At 35.5% G+C, this 14,455-nt stretch overlaps 1 protein-coding gene and 1 non-coding gene across 2 annotated transcripts in view; one reads left to right on the top strand and one right to left on the bottom strand.

The window, feature by feature from the left end:
• The window catches only part of LOC123864734 (fizzy-related protein homolog), a 73,448-nt gene that overhangs the window by 12,782 nt on the left and 46,211 nt on the right, over window positions 1-14,455 (bottom strand). Inside the window, exons 3-4 of the mRNA XM_045905360.1 lie at window positions 2,725-2,835; window positions 2,076-2,198 (exon numbers count right to left, since the gene is read on the bottom strand). Coding sequence (XP_045761316.1) covers window positions 2,076-2,198; window positions 2,725-2,835 — 234 coding nt within the window. The remainder of the gene's footprint in view (window positions 1-2,075; window positions 2,199-2,724; window positions 2,836-14,455) is intronic.
• On the top strand, window positions 243-316 carry Trnai-aau. The gene has a single exon. It is a non-coding gene; the product is annotated as a tRNA-Ile (tRNA).

Genomic DNA, 14,455 nt, shown 5'->3' on the forward strand with positions numbered 1-14,455 from the left:
TAATTTCTTCGCTAAGTATCTGGTCAGTCTTGATTAAATCCATAGAGTGAACTCAGGCTTGACCGATTTATATTTATAAGATAGCGCGTCATCTGTCTCTATAGACGTCCCGATGCACCAAACTAGACGAATTTTATTGCCTTCGTATTGACGAAGCGACTGGTTTATCAATTTAATAATTTCACGTCAGTTTTATGTCGCATAAAGATAATACATGGAGGTTTTTCGACGTAGATTCCGTCGGCCCATTAGCTCAGTTGGTTAGAGCGTCGTGCTAATAACGCGAAGGTCGCGGGTTCGATCCCCTCATGGGCCAATGACTTTTTGCGAATTGCATGTTATTATATTTTTTATTTAGTTATGTACGAATAAAATATAATTTGCATTGGAAGGTCTCTTGTTTTGCATAAATACGTGTAATATGATAGACATTAGGTGTTTTTCGATATTTCGCTTCGTTTTTTCGTTCGATTTCCTGTCTGCGCTTATAAAAATATGTATCGCGAGTTGGGGTTCTTTATTTTACGTAAATAGAACCCTGTATTTAATTTTACTCCATTCTCTCTACAAGTATTAGAGAGAGCATGACAACTTAATGGACTCGTGAGACGATTGAACAGACAAAATTTTGAGTTTTGGAACCTATGTAGGACTGTTAAGTATTATTACAGGATCTGATTTAGTTACACAATTTTACAACTAAGTTTACTAAGCCTGATTTCAATATTCAATCTATCTGTAATCTGTCGATAAGTTACTTGTTGCTCACTACAATGTTGTTTTTTCTCAAAAATTGTACGGTTTTTTGACAAATAATAATGTTCCTGTATAATGCCTACAAAATGAGATAGATCTAACTCGCCATTTTAACTTTATGTGTCAACTGTCATGTCAAAATTACGATTTCAATCTTTTTTTTTTTATAAAAAGAATATTAGCCATGCTAATCATGACTAATACTCCCCTTTCCCCTCCAATTAAGCGTAAAGCTTGTGCCAGGAGTGGATACAACAATAGTGCAACGGGCGGGGGTTGAACCGCCAACCTTTCGGATTTCAGTCCGCTTCTCAACCGTTGAGCTATCGAGGCTTTGAGGCTATTTTAAAGGTGAACCGTACTTTTGACATGACAGTTGACACTTAGAGTTAAAATGGCGAGTGAGTTCTCATTTTGTACGGACTATAATAATGATAAATAATAATTAATTCATCGACAGGTTAAAAAAAGCCAAAATATTCCATATGATATAATTTAAATGAATCCATGAAATGATTTAACTTAAACAGTATAAAGCTTACAAAATATCTACGGGACCACTCTCACAGATGTGCCACAGATATGTGTAAAATATGTATCATTTAATAAATGTCTCATTAATAAGTCGTAAAACTAACACTGTAACTAGAAATTCTCGCGTGTCTAAGATTATATCAGCATCGCATTGTTTAGATAACTCCACGGGATCAATAAATCCCGCATTTTCTATACTATCTGGTTTCTAGAATCTAGTCTTAAGTTAGTTCATGAAAATAAACTCGGTATTTTATATGAATATGCTACCTCAATATTTTGTGAGCGTAAGCATGTTATGCAACGCGATTCCATTTGAATTTAGTTCAAATGGAACTAAATTCAAGTGTCATCGATTTAGTTCAATTTTAACCGATTAATACAATTTCATCTTGTACCCAGAGTGAAGAAGGATTTGGGTTAGTCAGTTAGCACTTCACATTCTCTTTCAATAGTTAAAAAAAAATGAGTACGTTTAATGAGGTTTACAACTGACACCAATATTTTGGCAAATCTGCAATGCTGGCAGCATTTTCAGTCAGGTGCAATTTTTATAACCCAGCTTCCCTTGGATGAAAATTTTAAACATTCTTTAAGAATATCCTATAGGAGTTCTTTGATTTTCCGGTATTAAAAGTAGCCTATGTCCATCCCCGGGATGTAAGCTAACTCTGTACTTTTCATCAAAATCGGTTAAACTGTTGGGCCGTGAAAAGGTATCAGACAGACAGACAGAAACACTTTTGCATCTATAATATTAAGTATTGCTATGGATTTATACATACTTGGCTGGTACATGCGCTCCACAAGTAGACACAGCTTCCCAGACCCACGCTGAGTACATTCTGTGCGGACCAGTCTACCAGGTTGAGGTAGAAATCGTCTTGCAACTCGGGTGCGTCTAACACCTATAAAATAAACGGTGTTTTAAAGCTAAATTGAGGGTAAATAGAAACGAGATTGAGGGTAGTTAAAAATTGCTTTAAAAAACAAACAAGTTTTCACAGACACATTATTCTTCTTCTGTTTCTTAATTCAAAAACCTATCGCAAACCAAAATCAAAAGTTGTATCAGTTATTTTAGTGTAGGTAAGTACGCTTGCATAGAATTTGTACTGGACCAAGTTATCTGCGATTTATCTTTGTCGATTTTATAGCACGTTAGTCGTCAGTTAAAAGTAGATCCCCAATGGACGTAAATATTTTCTTGTACAGAGATATTTCCTCATTTACTATAGATAGAACCAGAATCGATTTCTTCATAACATGTCGTGTGTCTCTACTCTTAGCTCTTGCTATGATATTTAAAAAAATTGAAACTAAGGCTTTCTGTGTTGGGCAAATGTTTCTTTTGAGCAGAGAAAATGCAACTTTCCATTGAATTTCCAAAGGGTTTCTACTGTTCACGGAGCGTGTAAGTAATATTATTTGTACCTTAAAGGGAATCCTTGAAATCTTTCGTGTAGCTTTGCGCGGTGACCGCAAAAGCTTTTGTGACTTCGCTGACACTGGTGAAAGACTGTACGGCGAAGGGTCTATATTCTCCTGAAACAATGAAAAATTTACATTAAAACACACTCAAGTTAAACGTTTAAAAAAATTTTGTGTCTCTAAAGAAACTCATAAAACGTGTGAAAAATATAAAAGAAGTTTAAAATTTTCAAATGGTACATATAATGATGTTTAGTTTATGGTCGTAAAGTGCACTAAAATAAGTGAACGCAATAAAAAACCTGAATCAAATAAACGTGACAGAGCAAAGACCTAATGTTCAATTATAAAGTCGAATGACGAGCCAGGTACGAAAAAATCGTAGCATGCATCTTTCGTTGAGACTTCAGAGACATTTATTAGGTAGACCTATAGAAATAAATATATTTGTGTAAAAAAAATTAACTTGTTTGAGTGCTTAAAACGCTTTTTTATTTTATTTATAGACTAGCGCTTCAATCATGCCGGCAGCAAGTGATGATGCAGCCTAAGATGCCTACTTACTCTTGACTTGAAGGTACCCATATTAAAAGTGGAAAGGAAAACTGATGTCGGAAGAGCGTTCCATATCCTTACACAAGAAGTTCGTTCCAGGCTTACAAAACAAGTCAAGTAGTCGTAACTTATAAATGGTTATTTGTAATTCAATCAACACTTGACAACTTGAGAAACAATAAAATGATTGGACACGAAAATAAATTAAATTTAATCGAATACTTTAACTACTTAACGAATCTTAAACGCGCGGGTCAATAAAAAACAAACTAAACTTTATTACTGATATAAAAAAGTTTGGTTACAGGTATCTCTTGATATTCTCATTATAGACACAGAGGAAACTCATCAAGATACGATGACCAAAATAATACACTTAAGATTTCTGTCTAAATTAAGTTCACAACTACTATCGAACAATGTAAGATACACAACGAAGATTGGACAACGGATTGTGATTACGGTGAACAAAAAAGGTAAAGAGGAAGCACGTTCATAGTGTTAGGAGACGGCGAAAGATTTATGAATGACGATGTTCTCATTAGGGGCTGGGGTATTGAAAAAGACAAATGTCCAGGTTACAAAACAGAAAACCCTGATGGAGCAAAAACTATAGACAAATTGATAGGACTAATTAAAACGCTGTAGTAGTGGTAAAAATGTTGGAAGGCATCTACAAAAAACATAAGTCTGCAAAATCTTCATCGAAGTTACAAAATATCTGCGCGAGAAATTTAATAAAACTAACACAAATCAGCATATCTATTTTCGAAAATAAACTAGTAGTCGATTGTTTTAAGTTTTTAACTCGAAATTGTGTAGGTTGATTGTGAAAATCTAGAGGCCAAATCGGGTAATTGTCTAGAAAACTTCTGAAGCGTAACGCTCAGTCCTTGAAAGGTTCGGCTACCCGTATTCTTTTGTATGAATCGCAGTAAAAAACAACTGAAAAAATTACAACGTAACAAAACTAACTCCGTACATTTGATAGCGTCTCGATTTGTCAGCGATTTTTTCACACACGCTTTCAATTCATCATCGCACTACTTAAACTCTTTGATTGGTCTTATTATATCCAAGAGAATAATAGTATATACATTAGACGTAGAGCTGCTACCGCTACATTGCTCTAAATTTTTTTATGTACCATCCAAGATATACAGGCACTAAAAAAACCCATTAAATGGATGTAATGTCTGCAATTATTATCTTACCATAACGTTGTAACGCGAATTTTAGCACTGAGAGACATCGTAGGAACTTCTTAGTAATTTACTGCAAAAAGTGCACATTTCGCGTAAACTCACGGCCATAATCACGGCCATGAACCCGGTTTATTGCGGTCTATATGAGTAACAAATCTTCATAAAGCATCGCAAATTTCGTGGGATGAAATGTAGGATGCTAATACGACGAGCATGAACTTTAAAGTGAAGGTTTATTTTACAGATATTAAACGAAATAGAATAAAATATGAACAGTGTGGGTGAAGATATGGTGCCCGGTGAGACTAAGGAAAACCCACTCAGTGTTTATACAATTCTGCATGAAAAGGACAAGACGTCTTGCCAGCTTTGGACTGACATTATTGCGATTCAAATGGAAATATAACTGTGTTGTGACACCCACTTCAAACAAAAACATAAGACGCTGGCACATAAACATGAGCGTTAAGCGCACTCACAATAAATATTGTTGATAAAAAAAGGGATTTACACGTAATACTACAAGATATCGAGCCCATAACCGTTATAGGGAATTTAGGTTATTCCATCATTTCCAATAAAGAAACACGTGGATTGTACGTTGAAACCGATCCACCACGTGAACATTAAACACCTATGAATGAAGTAACGGGGCTGCTGAAATAAGATTGAAAGTGCATTGTGTGCATGATGATTAATTCACAACTGCCACTTAAGGAGATATTGACTTAGTAAACGCCCCGCCCCCGTGTGGTCGTCGACACAGTGGCCTTGGTATGTGGTCGAAAACGAATGCATATTATTATATTACGTAAGCCGAAAATTGCCTGCAGGAAATTGCAACTGGTTTTAAAAATGCGCAAGCAGGTCCGTCAGCTGAGATTCTCGTGGATAACAGATTCAGAGATGTGACTTAGGCAGATAACGTGTTCAGTCATTTTGCTTATTACTAAAAGATGTGTGCAATTATGTACATCTCTCGCTCATCCTATAATGAGGCGTAAACTAAATCAGTAATTGGGCACGGTGATTTAACGAAATCCGATGATGTATGAGAACATTAGACTTAACCCGAGGAAGCTGCAATAGGTATTATAAAATATCATTATTATTACAGAATATAAGTAGCGCATGACTAAATCGGATTTAAAGAGTAACTGCCAATGCTAAAAAGATTTGACCTCTTCAATAATTTGCTTCCTAATGCTATTTTGATTAGACGAATTATGTTTTTGCATAATGTCGGAACAACATTACCGTCGATATGCTTGAAGCAATTTTACGTCACGTCATGATGTAATAAAACATAAATAGAATATTTACCTACCACTAACATCGTGTTTTGCAATCATCACCATTTTATGAAGTGTTTATCCTAGTGAAAAATGAACTAGACTCAAAGTCCTGTAATGATGGTTGGTACAAAATAAGATGGGTCAAGATGGTGTAAGGTTGGTACAAGAGAAGATTTAAACATAGAAAGGTCGAAGTGGCGTGACAGTAGTGATCATTCCATAGACTAGCATTCATGAGGAATGTATAGATCCGCAATTGCCCATTTCCTCCACTGACAATTGCCCTATTCAATGAGAATAGACAAAAAGCGCCGCACAATAGATCGCAAAACGATATGAATCATACAATGGGTATCGACCTAATGGACGTCTACTATATCAGCCGGAAAGCTACCGAATAAACGTAAAAGGAATGTATAAATGTGGAGTATTTTAATGACGACCAAATAAGCTTATTTTTCAAGTTCAACAAAATTGTAAATCCCATAGAAAAAGCAATTTAAATAAATTAAGAATCACAGAATGCAGTGCACGAATTACACTAATGGCATGACAGCCTTGAGAAAAAAGTAAAAGAAAAATTTCAATAAAACGCAAACCACAATGATGTAAGATGAATGAGCAATCAGTATTCAAGTTTATTAACCTCAGACAGCAGACGCATAAAAAGCTAGAAATCTAGCATGTAGTGACTAGATCTTAGATAACAGATTGATTGGTACTATAATAAATGGCAGATTTTGTGACCTGTGCATATCCGTAAACAGGTCACGTTAGATACGCATATAAAATAAGCCACTCTAAAGATCTTCGGTCCGCTTTCAGATAACCAAAAGAGAATACAAATTTACACGGAACTAATTTAAATATAAAACATTTAGGCTTTGTCTGTACATAGCGAAAAATTACAAAAACGCAGTTATAATATGCTAATATGGAGTACAGAAGTAATTACAGCTAATAAACCCCAAAAAATGAAAAAGAAAATGTAGGAGTGTCTGCGGTGTAAGTCAAAAGTCTCGCGCTAATTTGAATTTGGTGTCGTAAATTTAACTCAATATGCTGATTCAATTGACTTTACAGTGTCAACAAACGTAACCCTATGGGGCCTCGATCGCAAAAGCCTTTGCAAACAAGGAGTTGTGGACATAGTAAAAAAATTAAGGCCAAGCAGATGCCTCTTGCGAAATTCCCCCGCGTACCGGTAGGTGTTTATTTTGTAAACAAACCACTGAGTGAACACGAATGAGCACTTCTGACTCTTAATGCTGATGACACAGGAGCTACGCTTATAATAATAATTAAAACATAGTATTGGATTGATGCAGTAAAACCACTTGTAAGAACACTCTATATTAATGATTTATTTCAAAAGTTGCGATATACCATGACACAAAGCAATGCATGTGGGTGTTAAAGGCAACAGTCGAGAATAACGATTAGGATTCAATTTTTAATTTCTTTTTTTTAATATCCAAATAACAATAGAGGTAAACGAACACCTCGTCTGATACCTGTAATACCAAAGGCCAATCCTAGGTTCAGATCGAACATAATACCTAACGAACAACTAATAAAGGATTCCATTGTTGAGATACGTGTTCCCGCGGTGCGGTGTCAGTCAACGACTCTGTCGTATTAGGAAACTACAACATTTCACGTATCAGATAACACATAGGACATATGCATGGTGATTAGTGACTTGTAAATGTCAATCAGTGGACTTTCAATCATTGTTATAATTAAAAAAATCATAAAGAGGCACTTACCTATACGTCTGTAAATGACATCCAACAATCAAGGCCACGAGTGTGCCTGATACAAACACCGGTGGGCATTCGGCAAAAAATACGATTCGATATAATTAACGAGAAATGTCGACCGAGACGTCTTAGAAATTAGAAGCAGCAACCTATACAATGAATCCAAACGTGACTAGGCTCTAATACAGGGACAATCTTAGACATGATCTAGATTGTAAGAACACAACGGCAGCCTGCCAACTATTCTCCAAAACAACTACAAAGAAATCGATTTCATGCAGCCAGATAAAAAATAAAAATAAAAAAATGCATCTATCGAATCTTACATAGCAAAAGTTACTATTCATCCCCTGACAATGACCGCGAGTCTAGACCAAACCTTGTACGAGATCCTGCTCGGTGAGCTGTCTTTGCCGAGAAATGTAATGGTAAACATTTTGAGCCATTTGATTAGCAAATAAACCTGTCGTAATTGTATATCATTTGGAATAGTTTTTATTGCACGTTTTAAGGCTTCGAGCCTGTAATGTGCTTAAAGATTTTACTATAATTGCTACTCTTAAACTTATCAACTTTTCAATAAGTTAATAACTCCAGAGAGTAGTTATAACATTTTTTATAACTCTATCATTACTCGCAATTCACGTGAGTAACAGCACTTAGTCGCGGTTTAGTTTTGCGAAAACAATAAATTATAAAACCAATTTCTCTAGGAATTATTATTCCTCTCCCGAAGGATGCGGAACGATCAATTAACCATAGCGTGAACCGATTGAATATTCGACCGATTAGATTTTTATACTTCAGGGTTTCGAAAATTAGCATTAAATCCCAATTTGGGCCACAACTACTTTTTGCACCAATGCAAAAATACGTCACGCTGTACACTTCGTGCGTTCAAAATTTTAATCGCCAGATACGTTTCGAATTTTACTGATGATAATAAATAAAAAAAAGTTAGCAGTCACTGTAACACAAACGGACCAATGAACCCCAGGATCTCAGGCATCATTGAAATGCGCAAGCGCAAAATTTGTAAATTGCAAATCGTCTAGACTTTTATCCGTTCAAGGTCTTAAAGCAAAAAGCATTAGATAAACCGCAACAAGACGATTCGTCGCGCCTGCATGTTACTTATGATGGAAAGCTTGATCCGTGAGTGGCTCTCACATTGCAAGCGCTATCAAAACAGGCGCAAGCAGCCAAGCTATTTTAAGCTGAAATGCTTACTAAAACAAATTATACATTTAATTTAATAAATCAATAATTTCTTAAATAAATATTACTTAGAGTTCATTTAAAGGTACGAACGAGTACATATCCAAAAATTTGGCTGTTAAAGCTATTTTTCAAAATTCTCTACACTAGCTCTTAATTTTCAACGCTACAAAAAATATTTCTGCAATCTTGATTTATTTTACAAGACTACCTACAGAGAATAAGAGACAATAATTTTAAAAATATAATTCGAATGCTCTATCTTGTTAAATTAGAGGTGCTTTACCCCACCAACATGGCAGGTGGAGAACGATATAAAAAAATTGGCACGTGTTCTCTACCTAATAGGTTTTTTGTGCATGTGCTACCAAAATTACGCTTTTATGCAAAAAAACCTTAGGTATTTTCCTATGTAAATCGCTTGAATATTAGTTTTTAGTGAAATATGATGGTATATAAGCAAATAATTTTAAGCTTTCAAGACACGGGTGTTAAAACGTTTTTGTTATGTAAATGAGTAATTGTAAATAAATGCAATAATAAAAGATGGCAAGCACGTATTATTAATCAATAATGTTCGAAAGACCTAACACAAAAGCTATATACGAGTATAAATACAGAATGAAGTAACAGAAATTTGAAGGTACGAAAATGTGTGATAACAATATATTATCAAAAAATACTTCGGTGGCCAAAAAATTTGTATTTATTCAAAGCACCGATGTGGATTTATATGGAGACGCATTAGGAATTGAGTCACTGTCAATGCATTCTTATGACAAAAGCCGAAATTGGTATTCAACGGTCAATGCATGTGTAATCAAGTGGGTGGGACCATAGCACAAATCTAGAATGTCATGAATTTTGATGGTCCCGATCATCCGATGGCATTTCACCGGAATTTTTAATGCATGCCGCCTAAAATGTTTGCCTAGACAGGCCATCACGGATAAATAATAATCATTCGTCTACGTAGGACCAGTGATATGTCATGCGGTCAAAGACCACATATATGCGAAATCTATGATGTCCTGTAATGTATTCATCAAAGTGATTTAAAAGTTTCCTAAATTGATAATTCCGGGAATGGATTTTTTGCTAACAATCGCTTTGCAATACAGAGCATTTGAGCGTTCAGCAAATTCAAAGGGTTTCAATTAACAAATAGATGGTAAAGCGATTATACATTAGCCGACCTCTCGACCTCAGTAACGAAGATATACTCCAGTTTTTTGGCAAGTTTTTGCGTACAACCTGTTGACAGCGGGTTCACATAATGTACATCGTGAGGGTCGTGAATACCAATCAATGCTCTGACAAGACTCTAATGCACATAAATGGGGGTATGCAAAAAAATCTAACAAACATCCAACTTTGGTTGGATAAAATTTATTTATGACTTTTTTGTCGTCATCGAAGTCTAGCTATCGATGATTCTGGCATAGCAACAATTTTGAAATGCGATAGGCATTTTGACATGTTGCAATCACCGGTGGCAAGTTCTAAGTTTGGTTATTTTTTTGTTATAATTAATAGATTTTGTGAATTCAATGAAGCTAATGATGTCAAATCTAGCATCTAGACATGATCCAATTTAAGATAGTTTTTAATTTGGTCCAACCGTAGATTTGCTTAGGAGAAGTCAGATGTTTCTTCAATTGAACCAGACAGTTTAGTAATCGAAGTGATAGACTATCAAGGTGTCAAAGTTTTCTCTCTGTCGATATAAAGTTTTATCAAGGTGTCAAAGTTTTCTCTCTGTCGATATAAAGTTTAAGTTACAAAACATAATAACAAAAGTTGTGGGCTTGCTTATGTATGAAAAAAACTGGCAGAGCAGTCGTGACCAACACATTACACATGCATCCGACCGAGCTCCGTATTGAAAAAAAACACATCGACACCCAAATGACATGCAAAAGTTAATATTCTAAGCGTTTGACCGTAAAATTTTAATAAATTATTATTTTAGGTCGTTGTCACCACTGGGGTGATGTCAGTCGGACAGACAAATGACGGGACAGAAATTTTGCGCTGGTAAAAAACAATGGCATTGTATTGGGCGTAATGGCCGGTGAAAAAAGATGCACAAGTAATAAATTAGGAGGTTCGATTAAAACATCGCCTTAGAGACTAATGTAACTTTGCATTACGTAAGTCAAAATTTGATGAATAAAAAATTAATTTGACTGGGAAGGACGTAGACAGTGACGACATAGACCACCACTTTGCTTAACTCAAAGAACATAGAGCGGGGTGATTCGCTAAGGGCTAATTCGCACGAGAGCTTTTTTAACGTCCGTCGAAAAAGCGTTCAAAAGCATTCCCAAGTATCTGTTCATACGTCAACGCTTTTTTATCGCGCACTTTGTATTGTCAATGCAACGCCGGGTTTTAACGCAACGCTTTTTTAACGCTCGTGCGAATAAGGGCTAACTCTTAGCTAAATGTAAGCCATGAGTCATACTCATTTGACATTGGTTGGTTCTACAATTTTCTACTTTGCACTGAGCGATATAAAAGTCAAGTCAGCGATACAAAATTCATTTCATAGCAAACCTCCAATGGATTAAAAATAAATGACAAATGTGCTTGGTGCCTTTTATCCAGTGATGATCACTGAGTTAGCGAATTATCCCACAGATCAACAGAACAAGCAAATAAAGGATATGATTATGATTCGAAATTTCAAAAACAGTTTAAACGTGTTTTTGTTTTCGTCTCCTGATAACTTGCGCAAGATGATTTTTGAAAAACCGACCCAGATTTGCAAAACACAAAAAATCTGAATTTACACAAACCTATGTACCTACAGATTTTTCGTTTCCGTTTTCATCTCCTGTAAGGTAAGTAATAAAAATAATTTACTCTATATACCCAGTACGTACCTACGCGAATGTAGTTTTTCAAGCGTCGCGGTATGCGAATTTGCATTTCGTACGAGTGTAATTTGTATAAAACCGTGCAAAAAACCTTAGAATATGGTTTTTGTTGGTACAGTCATTGTCACGGACACGCTAAATGGCTGCGTTGCGATAATTGAGACACAAAGGTATTTTTGCAAGTCGACACTTTATTTCTTCTTTACGGACCGACACGTTTACTTATGTTTGCTTAACACTAAAAATATGATGCTCCTATGTTTATTCGAGTTGTGTACCTACTTTTTTCAACTTACGTCAACAAAATGAATATTCATTTCGGGTTTTTTGCATGTAGCTATCTTGTATTGATTATGTTAAAATCATTTGGCTGGTTATTATTATTAGTCTTTGCGATTTGTGTACTAAGACAGAAGATTTATTGTGAGTAAATGAAGCGTAACTATGCTGGTTACGAACAAATTGACTAGCCAGGACTTTAACCTTTGGCGTCCTCTAAGGTGAGATCTATAAAGAGCTTCGAGAGTTTGCTCAGACTTAAGAGCTGTTAAAACGAGACAGCGTTATATCGATGGCATAAATCTGTCTACTTTTAACTGAAACTTAAGTCTGAGCAAAGTCAAAGTACGCTCTACAGATCTCAATCTACGATAAGGCAGTACGTAACGACTAATGACGAATGTCCGCCTCCCTGGATTCCGGACCCAGCACTAAAATTATCATTATCCATACTAAAATATGATAAATGCGAAGTGTGTCTGTCTGTCTGCTACCTTTTCACGGCCCAACAGTTTAACCGATTCTGACGTTTGGTACAGGGTTAGCTTATATCCCGGGGACGGACGTAGGCTACTTTTTATCCTGGAAAATCAAAGAGTTCCCACGGGATTCCCATGTTTGTTTGTTGTTGTTCCCATGTTTGTTGATTTGTATGTTTGGTACCGAAGTAGCTTGCGTCCTTGTAATTGACATAGGTAACTTTTTATCCCGGAAAATCAAACAGTTCCCACGGGATCTATAAAAACCTAAATACACGCGGACGAAGTCGCGGGCATCCTCTAGTTTTATTGCAAAAGTGATCATTATTTGTTATTGAATAGCTTTAAAATAAACCGTGTCTTAACTAACTAACTTAACTAAATCTTACCCGAACGTTAAAACTAGTTATAAAACGATTACGATTATTCGTAATCGGCGATTGATCTTAACCGTCGCTTATCCTTGCAATTATTTAACAATTATCTAACAGAAATATCTTTTGGGCTTGTTTTCGTTTGCATTTTCTTGTCATAATTTTTATGAACGTGTTTTAGATAGTGACCCTCCGAAACGCGAATTTGTTCGTTTATTGGACCTCTCGACCCGAGCTCGACTCTCGTTTTTGAATAAAATAAAATTTTGAATTCAATAACTCGAATGCACATTTTTGTTAACCTCAAAACATTTAATATTTAATGATTTATAGAAATGATTAAGTACTAATTAAGAGGGCTCTCTCCGTCACTCGTTTCATACAATCGTAGTTCCAATTTCATTTGAATATTAAGCAACCAAAGTCCATGAAATTTTGCAGACATATTCTAGAAACTAATTTCTATGTCTGTGGTTTTCCAGATTTCTGTTAAAATATTCGGTTTCAAAGTTACGCGGTCTTAAAATATTTCATACAAATCTTTGAGCCCCTGTAATTTTAAAACTACATATTTTTAGAAAAATCTAAAACACCACAGACACCGATATTAATTTCTAGAATATGTCTCCAAAATTTCATGGACTTTGGTTGCTTAATATTCAAATGAAATGATGTGCTCTCACGTTAGACTACTTAATGAATCATAATTAACCTTTCATTAGGCTAGAACTAAATCGTAATTTCAGAAAAGTATCACTGATAGTACTTTATTATTTAAATCTTTTGATCTAAGAAATCATCACGCGAGATGGCAGTTAAGCGCATCATACAGTATCAATAAAAAAAATTAGCCCAATGTAGAAAAAATGCCTTCCCAGAACATTCGCGAATGTTATACAGTACATAAAAATTTTCACACGCCATCTTGTTTTCCGTTTTATACCTAGTTAGACACAAATTTCTCACGGACTGCGAATTTATTTCGTTCAGCCTGGAAGCGTTTCCTACAAAATCATTTTTATACCTACAATCTACATCCTTTGTAAACGTGTTTGTATTTTATTTTTATGGCTCTTATCCATACTCCTTTAAGCACTAATAATATTACAATAAATGCGAAAGTGTGCCTGTTTGTCTATTTGTTTATCTGTCTGTTTGTCGTCTTTTCACAATCAACCGCTGAATGACTGAAATTTGGCATAGAGACAGCTTGCAACCTGGATATGGACATAGCATGCTTCTTATCAAGGGAAAGTAAAAAAAATAAGGAAATTAATGTCTTTCTAGCGCGCCCCTGAAAAATAAAAATTACACACGGAAATTTTCCGAAACGAGCAGACTCTCAGTTTAATAGAATAAGGAGGAGTCATGACCGCGGATAAAAGCAGCAATTATATAAAAATAAATCTATAATACCAGACCCAAATAATTACAGGCCAATTTCAATTTTGCCAACACTGAGCAAGATATTTGAGAAAATCATGCTCAACCAACTGCTTCAGCATTTCAATTTTAATAAGCTACTCCATTCTGAACAGTATGGCTTCACTAAAGGTCGATCAACAACCGACGCGGCCGCAATGCTGTTAAAGCATATATTCAATGCGTGGGAGGGGTCACAGAATGCCATTGGTATTTTCTGTGATTTATCCAAGGCATTTGATTGCGTTGAGCACGAGACTCT

The sequence above is a fragment of the Maniola jurtina genome, chromosome 4, assembly GCF_905333055.1.
Source record: "Maniola jurtina chromosome 4, ilManJurt1.1, whole genome shotgun sequence".
NCBI lineage: Eukaryota > Metazoa > Arthropoda > Insecta > Lepidoptera > Nymphalidae > Maniola > Maniola jurtina.